This window comes from Trachurus japonicus, chromosome 5, assembly GCF_045865225.1.
Source record: "Trachurus japonicus isolate A0001 chromosome 5, Traja_1.0".
Lineage (NCBI taxonomy): Eukaryota > Metazoa > Chordata > Actinopteri > Carangiformes > Carangidae > Trachurus > Trachurus japonicus.
The window spans coordinates 14,323,898-14,336,853 of NC_140911.1; the positions used below are offsets into that span (position 1 = coordinate 14,323,898).

Below are 12,956 nucleotides of genomic sequence, written 5' to 3' on the forward strand. Positions count from 1 at the left end.
ATGAAACCCTATGAAACGAGATAGGTAGACAGCAATTTTTTTGGCAAAAACTACTTAATAATTTTTCAATATGGTTAAAATGTGCCTGGGGTTCCTGCAATAGCAACTCACGATATCTGTAACGTATTCCTGGAGTCATTTTTATCCCATTCCCCAAACCTAAGACATCAATAAACATAGGCTACTTGGCCCATGTGTACTGTATAACATATTACTTTAACCTTCTGTTAGTTGAGCTTAATAATAGGGTTTGGGGGTGGTCCACTAGGGGGAGCTGTAGGCATAGGTCAGGGGTTAACTGCAAAGTTTTGTTTGTTGTTGTTGTTGTGTGCAGTCCTCATGAGAAGTGAGCCTGTTTTTCCCTGGCTGTACTGAAGTGCTATTGAAGCTCATTCATCCTCCAGTCCACTCTCTGGTCGTGTTCTTAGACAGAGAAGATCTAATACCTTCAAAGTTATCTAGCAAATGTAACATTACCGCTGCTAATGTCTTTTGAACTTTGTGAAGTTTTACGAGGAAAAACGGGAGATCGGCGGAGATTAGGCGTTAGCTTGTAGCTAACGCTAGCTAGCGTCGTTAGCTACTAGCTAGTGAGTGACCAAAATAATGATTTTTCCCCATTTTTCGGAAAAGTCAGGTAATGCCCGTTCAATCGCTATTGAGCCACGTCTGTCCTCTATCATGGACACTATTTTTCTGATGCATAAGTTAATTAAAATTTTCTTTACAAGCAATTTAAATCTGCCTAATTTTCAATGGTTTCCAATGGGAGTTAACCCTTCCGTGACCATTGTTTGTCCAACCTAGCAACAGTAACCGTGGGGGGCGGGGCCTTGACAAAGGGTCAATTGTAAAAAAAAAAAAAAAAAAGAATCAGAATAAAAGTAATTTAAAGTAGCCTAACTATTTAAGCAATATATCACGACAGGCCGTGGTATATGCTCATTATACCACGGCTAAGGGGCGTTGTTCGGCCCGACGCGAAGCGGAGGGACGACAACCCCCTTAGAGTGGTATAATGAGCATATACCACGGACTGGAGTGATATATTGCTTTTATAAAACGGTTACCAATAAAGGCAATATGAAAGAGGGATACGCAATCAATTTCATGTAGTTTTATTCAACCAGAAATACATATTATCCAATAAAATAGCCTCACTGTGAAAAAAATAGTCCCACCTCTCCAGACGTTAGCTCCTAGTTAGCTCTGCATCTCGTCTTTTCCTCCGCTTTTTTTCAGATGAAAGTCACTGCTCAATCCCCTCTACCATTGTTAACCCTCCCCGGAGGTGAAAGTTCACCTTAAACATGTGGATTCAACTACTTTAGTCCGTTTTTTAACATCGTAAAAACATCAGCTGTCTTGGGCTACGGACTGCAACAGTCCGTTGTCATGGATACATGACAACAACTTCCATTCATACCAGTCATACGTGCCTGACGCGGAGTGATAGCTTACGCTGTGATAAGGCTTTAGAATAGTAGCCGTGGTATATGCTCAATATACCACGGTTAACAACCAATCAGATCGCCGGATTTCACCTTTCCGTTTTATAACAATGAAATAAACAACTTGTTATTCACTTCATTAATTGGTTAGTCTGTCACCACAATTTAGAATGACATTTAATTCAAAGTATAACATTTTCAGATTGCATCTGCACCAAACATTAAACATCACATTGCCATCACTGTGATAGCAAACACACTGCCTGAAACTAGACAAGACAGGAGTAATGCAAATATTAGCTGCAATGCAAATTGGGTGACCAGATATCATCTGAAATTTCAATGTCATGTAATCCTCTCCACCATTAAAGTATAAACCTGTCACCCGATTAGAATCATCTTAAATCACCTGTTCTGTGGAGCTGTGCAGAGTAGACTGAGCTGTGATTTATTTATTTACACTTCAGATTTAATCTGAGGGTACCCAGATAGCAAATGTTTTGGCTGTATTCTGGCATCCTTTTGGCATTTTTGGCTTTCTTTTGGCTTTGTGAAACCCCTTTGGCTCAAATGTGGTATGGTTTTGGTTAGCCATAATAGACAAAATTGGTGCCAGCAATATATGGCTGAGTTATGGCATATATCTGGTTAACCAAGACATTGGGCAAAGAGCGGGATAAAATAGAAGGGTGGTATGGCACGTTTATGGCAAGCCAAAAGATGAGGCAAAAGGCGGGATCAAGTAGAGGGGGTGGTATGGCATGTTTATGGCAAGCCAGAAGATGAGGCAAAAGGCGGGATCAAGTAGAGGGGGTGGTATGGCATGTTTATGGCAAGCCAGAAGATTGGACAAAGGGCGGCAACGTCCGATGGTTTGTTTTGGCATGTGTTTGTATAGCCAAAGGATAGCCAAAAGACCAAGCAAACGGCGGGAATTTCTACACAGTTTCAACCGACGACAGCCCTCCTACTTCATTTTCTCAAGCTGATCAACACGGAGGTATGTACATGATATTATAGACATTTAAATTTAGTAAAATCTGATTTTCTATCATTGCCTTGTTTAAATACCCGATAAGGTTTACGTTTTCTGCACAGTTATGTTAATTTTTCCTATTTCGATGGGAACAAAACTGCTGTGAGCTATGAGCTAACTCGTAGCAAACAGGCACAGCCAGCTCATTCAATTTAATTACATCAATGATATGCACAGATAACTTAATAGATACAGTATATACACTGGCAGTGAGTATATGAGATAGTTTAATGTAATTGATATAATTGGTAGCTGACTAACCTTTGCACAGATAGTAGCTAACTTAGCTAGCAACAATCAGTCATTCCTTTAGCCTACAGTGAATATCTGCTGAAAGCAGCATAGCCTACCATTTAGCGTTGAAAGTATATCCACCAAAAAAAGCATTGCTCATGTTGCTGTGCTTTTTAGCAATAATTAATAAATAATTTTAGCTGCCAGGCAGGAAAACACAAAGAAAACTCCAAACTTAAGCCAAAGAGTATAGCAAGAAGCTCTAACTGCCACTAGGTGGTGTTGTGATAGTGCTGCCACCAATTTGGACTGAAAAGGCCTACTGCTGTGAAACCTTTTGTTATATTAAACCCACTTTATTCTCTGCCATATGTGCTTCTAGGGAGAAATCTAATTATCTGTGATTTAATTGCTTCTTTGCTTTTCAGTTATAAGCAAAATATCATATGCATACTTATAATATTTTACATATCCTATTTTTCCTATCCTATTGCAGATCACTGAGCAAATGATGGCCCTGGAAGAAGACCCAGCCTCTTCCTTAAATATAAAAAGGATTTGGTGAGCTGCCTTTGATTTTATTAGAGTAGGGTAATGTAATGGTTGGCTAGTTGATTTGAAAATCAATGTAGGTAATGATCTCAATATTTTCAGGTCATCTCTCTTGGACCTTCTGGGCCTGCCACTTTGAAGGTTACGGTATGGGGCATTTTAAAGCCAAAGGACCAGACAGAAAAGGACACCTGACGAGGGATGAATGGAAAAGTTACAACTTAAAGTGGGTGAGTTTTATAACTGTAATAAAGCCTTTAATAAAGCATTCTTAGGCTACAGTAGAAGTAATAAGTTACGTTTGTTTTCTCTTTGTCTGTATCACTTTAGATGCCACACGAAGAAACCCCATCTGCTCTACCACCACAGATGCAGCATAGCACAGACCAGTGATGGTTTTACTGGGCTGGGGACCTGCAACCTGTCAGCCTGGAGTCAGTCAACAGTAAATTCAAAAATAAAAAGATGATGAAATAATATTAATCTTCCTATTGTTGTTGTTTTTTTCCAATACACATAGACACATAGCAAGGTACATTTAAAGTTTATTAAGGGGAGCAATCATTTGGCATTATGGCTTCATTTTGGATCAGCTTTGGGTGGCAGGATTTGGGGCTTTTGGGACAGTTATGGCTATATTTTGGAAGGCCACAATTAGTTTTGGGTGAGTTTTGGCCTCTCTTTGGGTCAGTTTTGGCTACTTTTTGGCTGGATTTTGGGGATTTGGGGGTCTTTTGGGGCAGTTATGGCTATATTTTGGAAGGCCACAATTCATTTTGGGTGAGTTTTGGCCTCTCTTTGGGTCACTTTTGGCTACTTTTTGGGCTCTCTTTGGGTCGGTTTTGGCTACTTTTTGGCTGGATTTTGGTTGGATTTTGGGGATTTGGGGCTCTTTTGGGGCAGCTATGGCTGTATTTTGGAAGGCCACAATTAGTTTTGGGTGAGTTTTGGCCTCCTTTTGGTTTGTTTTTGGCTTGCCTATTTTGGGCCATTTAGGGCCCGGAAGCCTGGCCATAATCTTGCCAAAATGACCAGCCAGATTTGGGCCAAAAGGATGCCAAAAGGTTTTTGCTATCTGGGTAGGCTATATGTCTCAATGTTATCTCAGCTTCAGATAATTATTAAAATTATTATCATTGCCTGAACACATGCAACATAATGTATATTTGGCACATGTTCTCTAGTGCCACAAAACATGTTGTATATAATTTTACCACCACACAGACGTAATGCAGGAAATCACACATTCTTCAAAAGCATGCTGTACAATGGTCATATAGCCTACACATGCCAGGGCCTGCACAGCACTGCCCCCCCCCCCCCCCCTTTTGTTTTTTTGTTTTTACTGCTTGGAGTTTCAATTAGCCTATCACTTTTATTTTCATTATTTCAAATTGTGTAATTGCTGTTTTGACATTGCACACTTAGTCAATAATTGTTTTGTTTCCACCTTGTTTAGTTGAAATAACATCAAAAGCTGCAAGAATGGCTTCCTCCACTAACACAACTGTCTGATCACAAAGGCTTCATGAAGTAGATTCTTCACCCGGTATAGACAATACTATAGGACTGTGTCTCCTGCAAGAAAGTCTGGCTTAGGCTACTGAATCAATCACCACCTAACAAAATCATAATTTATTCAAATGTCTTGTCAATAAGTTGATTTTTTTCTTCTTGGCGTTAGCCTGCAATGTTTTCAGAGCAGAGGTTTTTTTAGTCATGGATATAATGATATAATATATGGATACGTGGATAACCCCACCCCCTATCACATCGATGCTGTCAATCAATCTGACGCGCCACACCAGGACGTGATTGAAATGCGGAAGTACAGTAGCCTACGGAGCGCGGGTTTGTTTGAAAAACGTTAAATACGCAAGCTAAAACAGAGAGGATGCACCATGAAGGTGCAGCAAAGTGACTCAAAAGGACTGTCTTTTTTTTATTTGGTGCTGCTGCTGCTTCCACAACAGCAGGGACACAGGTAAACAAACATGTGAACAGTGAATATAAGCCCAGGGAGAGCACGACGTGGTAAAGTGAATGAGGAGAAGACTTATTTGGCTAGCTTGCCTTTTAGCCTATTAACTTAGCTGTAAATGAGTGAGCTAACAATAATATGATGGCTGCTTTTCATTTAACTAACTTGGAGACAAACCAAACGTTTGGTATATTTCTGGAGTTAATGAAGCAAAATGACTAACTACTAAAATGTTTAATCTTGGCCATGTATTTCTCAACATTCAACTGTTGCAACAAGACAGTAAGTTAGTAACGTTATTGTAGCCTACCAGTCGGGATTTAGTGGGGGTGCAAGCCAAATTCTGTCTTGCTTTATTTTCATACTTTGTCTTACTTCATTTATTGTAATTTTGGGTTTGTGTGAGGTGCTTACTTGAGGCCAACTAAGTGGGTGGTTTTGGTTTTGAAATGGTTTTTTTTTGTTGTTGTTTTTTTTACTGCCTTTCATTTTGTGAGCCATTGTACTTCCACAAAATTGTCAAATATGCAAGGGCAAAGGTTTCAGAAGACTTACACAATCCAGACAGATGCTTTGTCCTGAGTATTTCCAGGCCAGTTTCTCTGCCCCTGTCCACTCCTTTTACCAGACTGCAAACTGTAGCATTGCTCATTGACATTGTTTATTATTTGTGATCACTCTCATTACAGTATATTTATCACCTGCATCAGGCTGTTTTTCAGGTGCGCATGTGAGGGTGATATCATTGGATGAAAGGGTAATGTGATCGCACCTCATCTGTGTTTACTTTCTTTCATTCCCTTGGCACAGAGCAATAGTGGGCAATGTGCATATTTATATAACTGGAGTTACGCTCAGGTAACTTCTTTCACCTTGTCTCATTACTGAATAATAGACTTATTTGCGTTCATTCGTTTCACTGTGACAGTCGCCGACCATCACACTAAGTAGAGGGTTTGCATTGGAGATGGCTTTGGTAGTGTAGATGTGTGTTATGGAAGGAGAAAGAATTACTTTAAGTCTATTTCCACTGTCTTTAATCTCCAGTCTGAAAAACAACACCAGCATCACAAACTTGTTGGAGAAAACTCAAGCAGCCAATTCAAAGCTGCCGTTGTTCTTGTTGTACTGTCAATCAGTGTGTGTGCAAGTCATTGAAAGTGTGTACATCAAGATTGTTTGAGAGTAAAGACAGAAAAAAGAAAAGAAAAACAACAACCAACAGAGGACTAGTTTGCTCCTACACAGTCCGTGGTGGACTGTTAAGCCCCCTCCCTCAGTCTGTTGCAGTAACTCCTTTGGTAATGTCCAGGGCATTCTGTTGACCATAATAATGCTTGTATCATAATTATATTTCTGGGGTAGACTCCACCATCCTACTCCCTTCCCCTGGGTCTGCCCTCTGGTGTTTCCACCCACCTCTGTGGTTGGGGATGTTGGCCAGGGGCTCACTTTGCACACTGCAATCCCACCACATCCAGCTTGCCTCCATTTTCCTATTATCAGTGTGATTATTGTTTTTCTTGTTTTAGTTTCTCAGATCAGATTCTTTATATTTCATTTTTTTCTGTTAATCTTCCACCTTGCACACATGCATTAACACATGGATAATGCAGAACACCATAACACTCGCAATTTTCTTTTCACTTGATGAACCTATAATCTCCCATGCCTTCACAGTGTTTTGGTTGCTGTTCTGCTTTTATGTCTTTATGTTTTGACACATCCACCATTGTGTAGTTAGATCTGCTAGTTTTGTTATATTGCACAAATAGAAAAGGGAGGGAATGCATTTTTTTCTGTACTCTCAACACTGCTGCTCGGTGTGATGTTTTCCGACAGAAATGGGTCCAGACATCTGAAGAAAAACATGCTTTATTTTAAAAGAAAATCGCCCTTTGGTATATGTTTCTTCTTCTTTTTTGTATTTCAGATTTTCTACAGATCCCGAAGAGCAATGATTTCATGTCTTCAGTTGGATAAAACCGTCAATATATACTGTATATGTATATAGAAAAAACAAGGTTCATCCATTAAAAAACAAAAACAAAAACAAAGCAAAAAACATATGAAAGATATCAGATGACTGTCTCATTTTGGCTTCTTCTGCTTAAAAGAATAAGAACAATTCAAGCTATGACGAAACAAGAGTGATCAAAACCGCTGTAGCTTTTCTTTGTATTCTTAGCTTCTCTGATACCATGCACAAGAAGCACACTGCATTATTGGCTGCCTTAATGGAGTAAGTGAGACTTCTGTTGTGTCATTTACAACAAAGAGCTCTAACCACATGAAACCAACTGATTACACCTCTGTATGGATACATAATCCCAGTATTGCTGGGCAAATAAATAAATAAATGAACAAATAAAAGCAGGCTGACAGAAATAAATGAAGGCATTTGTCCAGAGAATTGTTCAAGATAAAGCTCTCAATATCCTATTACCACCTAAATAGCTAGTGAAGACACGTCTGGCTTCAAATCATTCTTCTCGGTGCTTGCATGTCGTGACAGTCCGTCCAAATTGATATGTTTTGTCTGCTTGTGGTTTTGCCCTTCGAAACACTTAAAGCAGCATCAGCCCATTTCTGCCACCGACTAATTAGCTGTTTTACAAACAGGCCCGTGTCTAACTTTGTACTCCGTTGCGTTGTCTTTGCTTGTCGTCCTGCAGAGAGCAGTGTCCTGCAGAGTCCTGTCTTCACCAAGCAGCCCGGCAGCATCGTGTATCCTGTGGAAACCCTGGAGAGGAACAGGGAGGTGGTGTTTAGCTGTGAAGCCCAAGGAAGCCCACCCCCCATCTACCGGTGAGTGTTTGTGACTGCGGCGCTTCATGTCTACATCGATGCTGCTGGCTTTCATACCGTTCGCAATGTCAACATCCTTCAGCTGCAGACAAGCCATCACTTGCAAATGTCTCTATCTTGTCTTCAGCGATGTCTTTTCACAGGTTGGCAGCTCTGAAGGGCAATAAGAGAGAACTATTCAAAAACTTCAGGGCTCATAAATCCTGTCGTGTACCATAGTATGCTTCAGTGTTTTTTCTAACTCAACCATTAAGTGTGACTTTATACTACACAACTGTTGGTTCAGACTTATCTGCACCCATCAACTCATAGCACATTGTTGATGCTGATGTTAAAATCGCTGAGTGCAGTGTTGAAGATAAGTCTATAATATGCATTCTAAACATACCGTAAATATTTGGTATTTTTCATATTGTCAGAATCTTGTGAAAATAGCTGAGCTGAATTAACGTTTAATTGTTCCTGCTGATATCTTCTCTGTAGCCAGAGCTTGATATTATTCATCCACAGTTCAACATGTCCCTTGATTATGTAGAACAGGGGTACTGTAGTTCAAGTTCAGTCATCACAATCATCTCCAATACTCAGGAGTCCACTATTTGTGTACTAATCAGCAGTTGAAAATACTGTAGTTGCCTACAAATATTGAATTGACTTCTTTGACTTCTAGTTTAGCAATATTGGCTAAAAGTACTGTACCCAGTACGAAAGTACAAGCCCTTGGGTTTGGGGCTAACAGCCAGACAGCAGACCAGGCAGGACAAAGGAAATGACTGAGTGACAGACTAAAACTTAAACTCTTTACAATAACCGATTACCCAGTTAGGATAAACACAATTATGATTGCTGAGAAATTCTACAGTATAAAACTATAGTGTATAGTTAGATCTTGGGTCACCATCATTAAACTGGCCTCTTTTCTCCAGTATCCAAAGTAATCCTATTCATTTTTGTTGGTATGCCGGTGTCTAATGTGCATGCAGGACCTGTTAGCATCCAATTCAGATCGACTTGACTGATAGATTTCCCAAAGTGTAAATTAATATGGAAATAAAAAAGCTGAATCAGGTTTAGCCCCTCCTCAATCAATGACTTCCAAAGCTCAAGAAATTAATTGTAAACAGAAATAATACAGAAGAGACAAAAATGTACCCTTTTGATTATTTGTTTGCTCTGCATCAGTCATCTTTTGACAGTATTATTTGCTGAGATATCCAATCAGCAATTTTTATATTTCTGTAATGGTGACACTATTTTCTATATAAATATAAAAAGGAAGTTAAGACAACTTTTGCAAACAATCAGTGACTCCAAAGGTTTATAGCTCAAAAGATAACCATGAGCTGCTTCTCATTATTTTAACCCAATTCTTGAAACTAGTATTTTTTCTTTTAACCACCAAAATCTTAGAGCTCTATTTGATATAATAATAGAAATGAGAATGAGGATGAGTAAAAGGGTTGTCAAAAAGCTTCACAGTTGCTAGGAATGTGAAGGAATATTATTAATTCTGGGTACTATGGTACGAAGACAAAGTGATTATAGAGTTATGGATTTGCAGCTTCTTTGTGTGGTTCAACCTCAGTCATAAACCAAAACAATGAACTGTACGACAGAGATCGTATTGTTCGTCTGATCCCAGGCAGTTTAATCCATACACTCTACATGACACCTCTGTTCTAAAACTAGAAACCAGCAAGTTTCTAATCTGACAAAGCCTGAAGCCTCCCCACTGACAGTGATTCTTTTTTATTGTCTCATACTGTATGCATTTGGAGCTTTTACTTCTAAGTGTGCTTTAACTCATTGTAGTGTTAACAGTTACAATGCAGAGACAGCGTCCATATCCTGTAAAAACATGCTGGGTATTGTAATTATGTCCTCAGATTCAGTCTTCCATTCATCCTGGATAAAACTGCTCCAGGATTTGTGTCCTGATGCAGCAATGACAGAGAGAGAGAGAGAGAGAGAGTGTCTTGGCTCTGTTGTTTCTAGCTTTAGAAAAGACTTGTTCATCCTCACAAATCAAGCCTGAGCTGATCAGGATCATAGGAATGTATTACATGAATTCTATTTTGTGCTGGATTTTCCCTTCAACTCCCTGCTGGAAACGTGTCTCGTCTTTCTGTACCCTGGAAATTTGTGTTAAGCTCTACGTGCACCCGGCTCAAATGTTTTTTTTTTCTCTCGCAGAGTTCAACGAGCAGCTGTTTTTTCCCTCTTTATTTCCTCCTCGCATGGACCATTAGTCTATTGAAAGGGTGTTCTGTTGTGTAGCGGCATCTCTGGCAAGCGAAAGTTCAGATCAATCATGTTTGCTCACTGAAATTGCTGGGGTAAGATTTGGAAGGATTGGTACATTTAATACTTGGGATTGAGCCAGCTTAGAGGGTGACCTAATCAGCTGTTTCCTGTCAAGGTTGCTGTGCGGTCCTGTCACAGAGCTTGCCGCCTACTAAAGACGTGTTGCAACAGCTAAGTCATGTTCAAAGTTTATTAATTGCAGAACACAGCAGTAAAAACTGTGACAAACAACAGGGTATCCTGTTGCTGTTTGTTGAAGAGGAGGAAGTGTTTTCCAGGCACTAAAGTTGCTGGAATAAAAATACAGAAGCATATATCATCCCACTTGCCCTCTTTAGGGCCAAACCGATGATGAGCATTTCAACATTTCGGAGAATTTGTTCAGTTCTTGCGAGCATGAGGGTGTGAAGATTGAGGCCACTTTCATATCTATCTGTCCAAAAAAAAAAAAAGGATACAAATGTGAAAAACAAAACTCAGCAACACCAGCTTCAGTGTGTCAGTGTGATTCAGAGAATGTGTGAAAAATACTGCCCATATTCAGTTTACCCTCCAAGAAGGCTAAATCGGTTATCCAAGCGCAGAGCTTTGAAACATCGATGGCCAGAGTCCAAGACGACGCGCTGGCTCAAACACAGAAACTTAAGTTACACGACAAAATGAAATATCAATGCATGGATAGAAACACCTAGACATCCTGGTCTCAGAATACTCAACTGGCACAAAAGTAGCACATACAATCATAGTAAGAAGTCAAAACTGCTTGAGTTACTGTGAAACCTTTATTAAATAACTATACACCAAAATTGTAACTGTTTCATTGATGTGTACTTTTATTTTGAAGTCTTGCAGTGAATATGCAGCTTCCTTGACATCTTATGTGTAAGTGTTTAACTACTCACACATAAAATGATAACTTCTATTAGACCACATACATAGCCTGTGTTTTTTACACTTTGTATACATCATGCTGATTAGGGTCCTGCCTGAAGTTGCTTCGTGAAGGAGAAGAGAAACAAGTTTTCCTCTGGTCTTCTTCTGGTATTTTGAACTCACAAAACACAATTTGTCTATAACTGACAAATTCACAAGCCAATGTTTCAATCAGTCTATGATTACCATCTATAACCAAATGGCCAACTTCACTGTGACATCATGTTTTGCAAAACTCTAATGGCCTTTATTCAGTGCTTTAACTCAGGAACAGATTGTGACCATATTTCCTCAAACATAGCTGCTTGGCAGTAATTCTAGTTTAAACATGGGGGAACCGCTAGTTTGGCTTTGACTGAAGATAACAAACTGCCGATGAGAACCTGTCAGAGTCGCACATTAAACAGTAAAATCAACAGTTCTGAAAATACTCATTATCACTTAACCAGCATTAATTGTCAAATTGTCTGTTTTTCACTTCAGTTTATCTGCCTCTGTGCTTGTGACAGCTGTGGCGGGAATTTCTTCCAAATTTGGGACAAACGTTTATTGAGGCCAGAAACACACCGAATGTGTGGTGTGGCCCAGTCGGCCGTGGAACAAGTTTATTTTTGTTTTGGCCCACATGTTAGCAGGTGAGAGAGGACACACTGCCTGAGTGAGGGGCGTCTCTATCTCGTGTCCCGTGATTCAGTGATTTGGCCTCTCTCCTACTTTTACGTCCCAGCAGAAATGGTGAGAAATTAGTCTTGATGATGTCATATTATAATTTTAGTCTTCAAAGGTCAGGTCAAAAGTCAGGGTCACTTTGAATGACACAGCTGGTTCAGAAGAAGCTGGAGGAATTCCCCTATTGTAGGAACTCTCTCGCTCGCTCGCTCATTCTCTCTCTCGCGCGCTCGCTTGCTCTCTTGTTCTTGTTCTCTCGTTCTTGTTCTCTCTCTCTAAATTCGGGCCTAAAGTTTACACACTCGTTAATTCACAGCACACACTCATACTCGTCATCGCTGCACTGTCTCCAAAAGAGAGACGGCGATGTCGTGTCGTGTATGCGAGCCTAATGAGTGAGATCAGGAAAAGGATGGGTGGAGAATGTCCTGTTATCTCATGCCAACTGAAGAAAAGATGCAAATGAGATCATAAATCAATGAGGGAAAAAAACAATATAATTCGACAATTAGTCGACTATGGGCAAAATCTGACAAATCAGATTCGACTATGAAAATACTTAGTCGAGGACAACCCTAATGATAACATAGTAAAATAAATGAGATGTATAAATGTATGGAATTAGATTTTTTTTATGTCTCACCTTCCCCCTGGAGGAGTACATGTTTTGTCCCATCAGAATGATGATGTTGTTGCCCAAGCCTTGTCATAAATGTAGCAGTAAGTATCCCTTGTTAGGGTTTTTAAATGAAGCTGAAAAAGATTTACTTTAGATGTAATTATCAGAGGTGCAGCACAAACTCGTTTAGTTAAAAAAAAACACAAAAAAAAACACATTAAAGCACTCGGCTTAAGAAAAAGGAACAGACCGCCTAACATTCACAGCCTCATAAGCCAGATGGTGCGGTATTATGCCACTGTGTACACGGCCTGTTGTTACATGATTGCATAAAGCATGTGCCTAACAAATGGAACTGCTGTTGTGACC

General features: G+C 39.7%; 1 protein-coding gene across 2 annotated transcripts in view; it reads left to right on the forward strand.

Annotated features, from left to right (window-relative positions):
- The window catches only part of cntn4 (contactin 4), a 168,906-nt gene that overhangs the window by 48,702 nt on the left and 107,248 nt on the right, over positions 1-12,956 (forward strand). For both annotated transcript variants that reach the window (XM_085776463.1, XM_085776462.1), the window contains exon 3: positions 7,930-8,062. In XM_085776463.1, the coding sequence (XP_085632589.1) occupies positions 7,930-8,062 (133 nt within the window). The remainder of the gene's footprint in view (positions 1-7,929; positions 8,063-12,956) is intronic.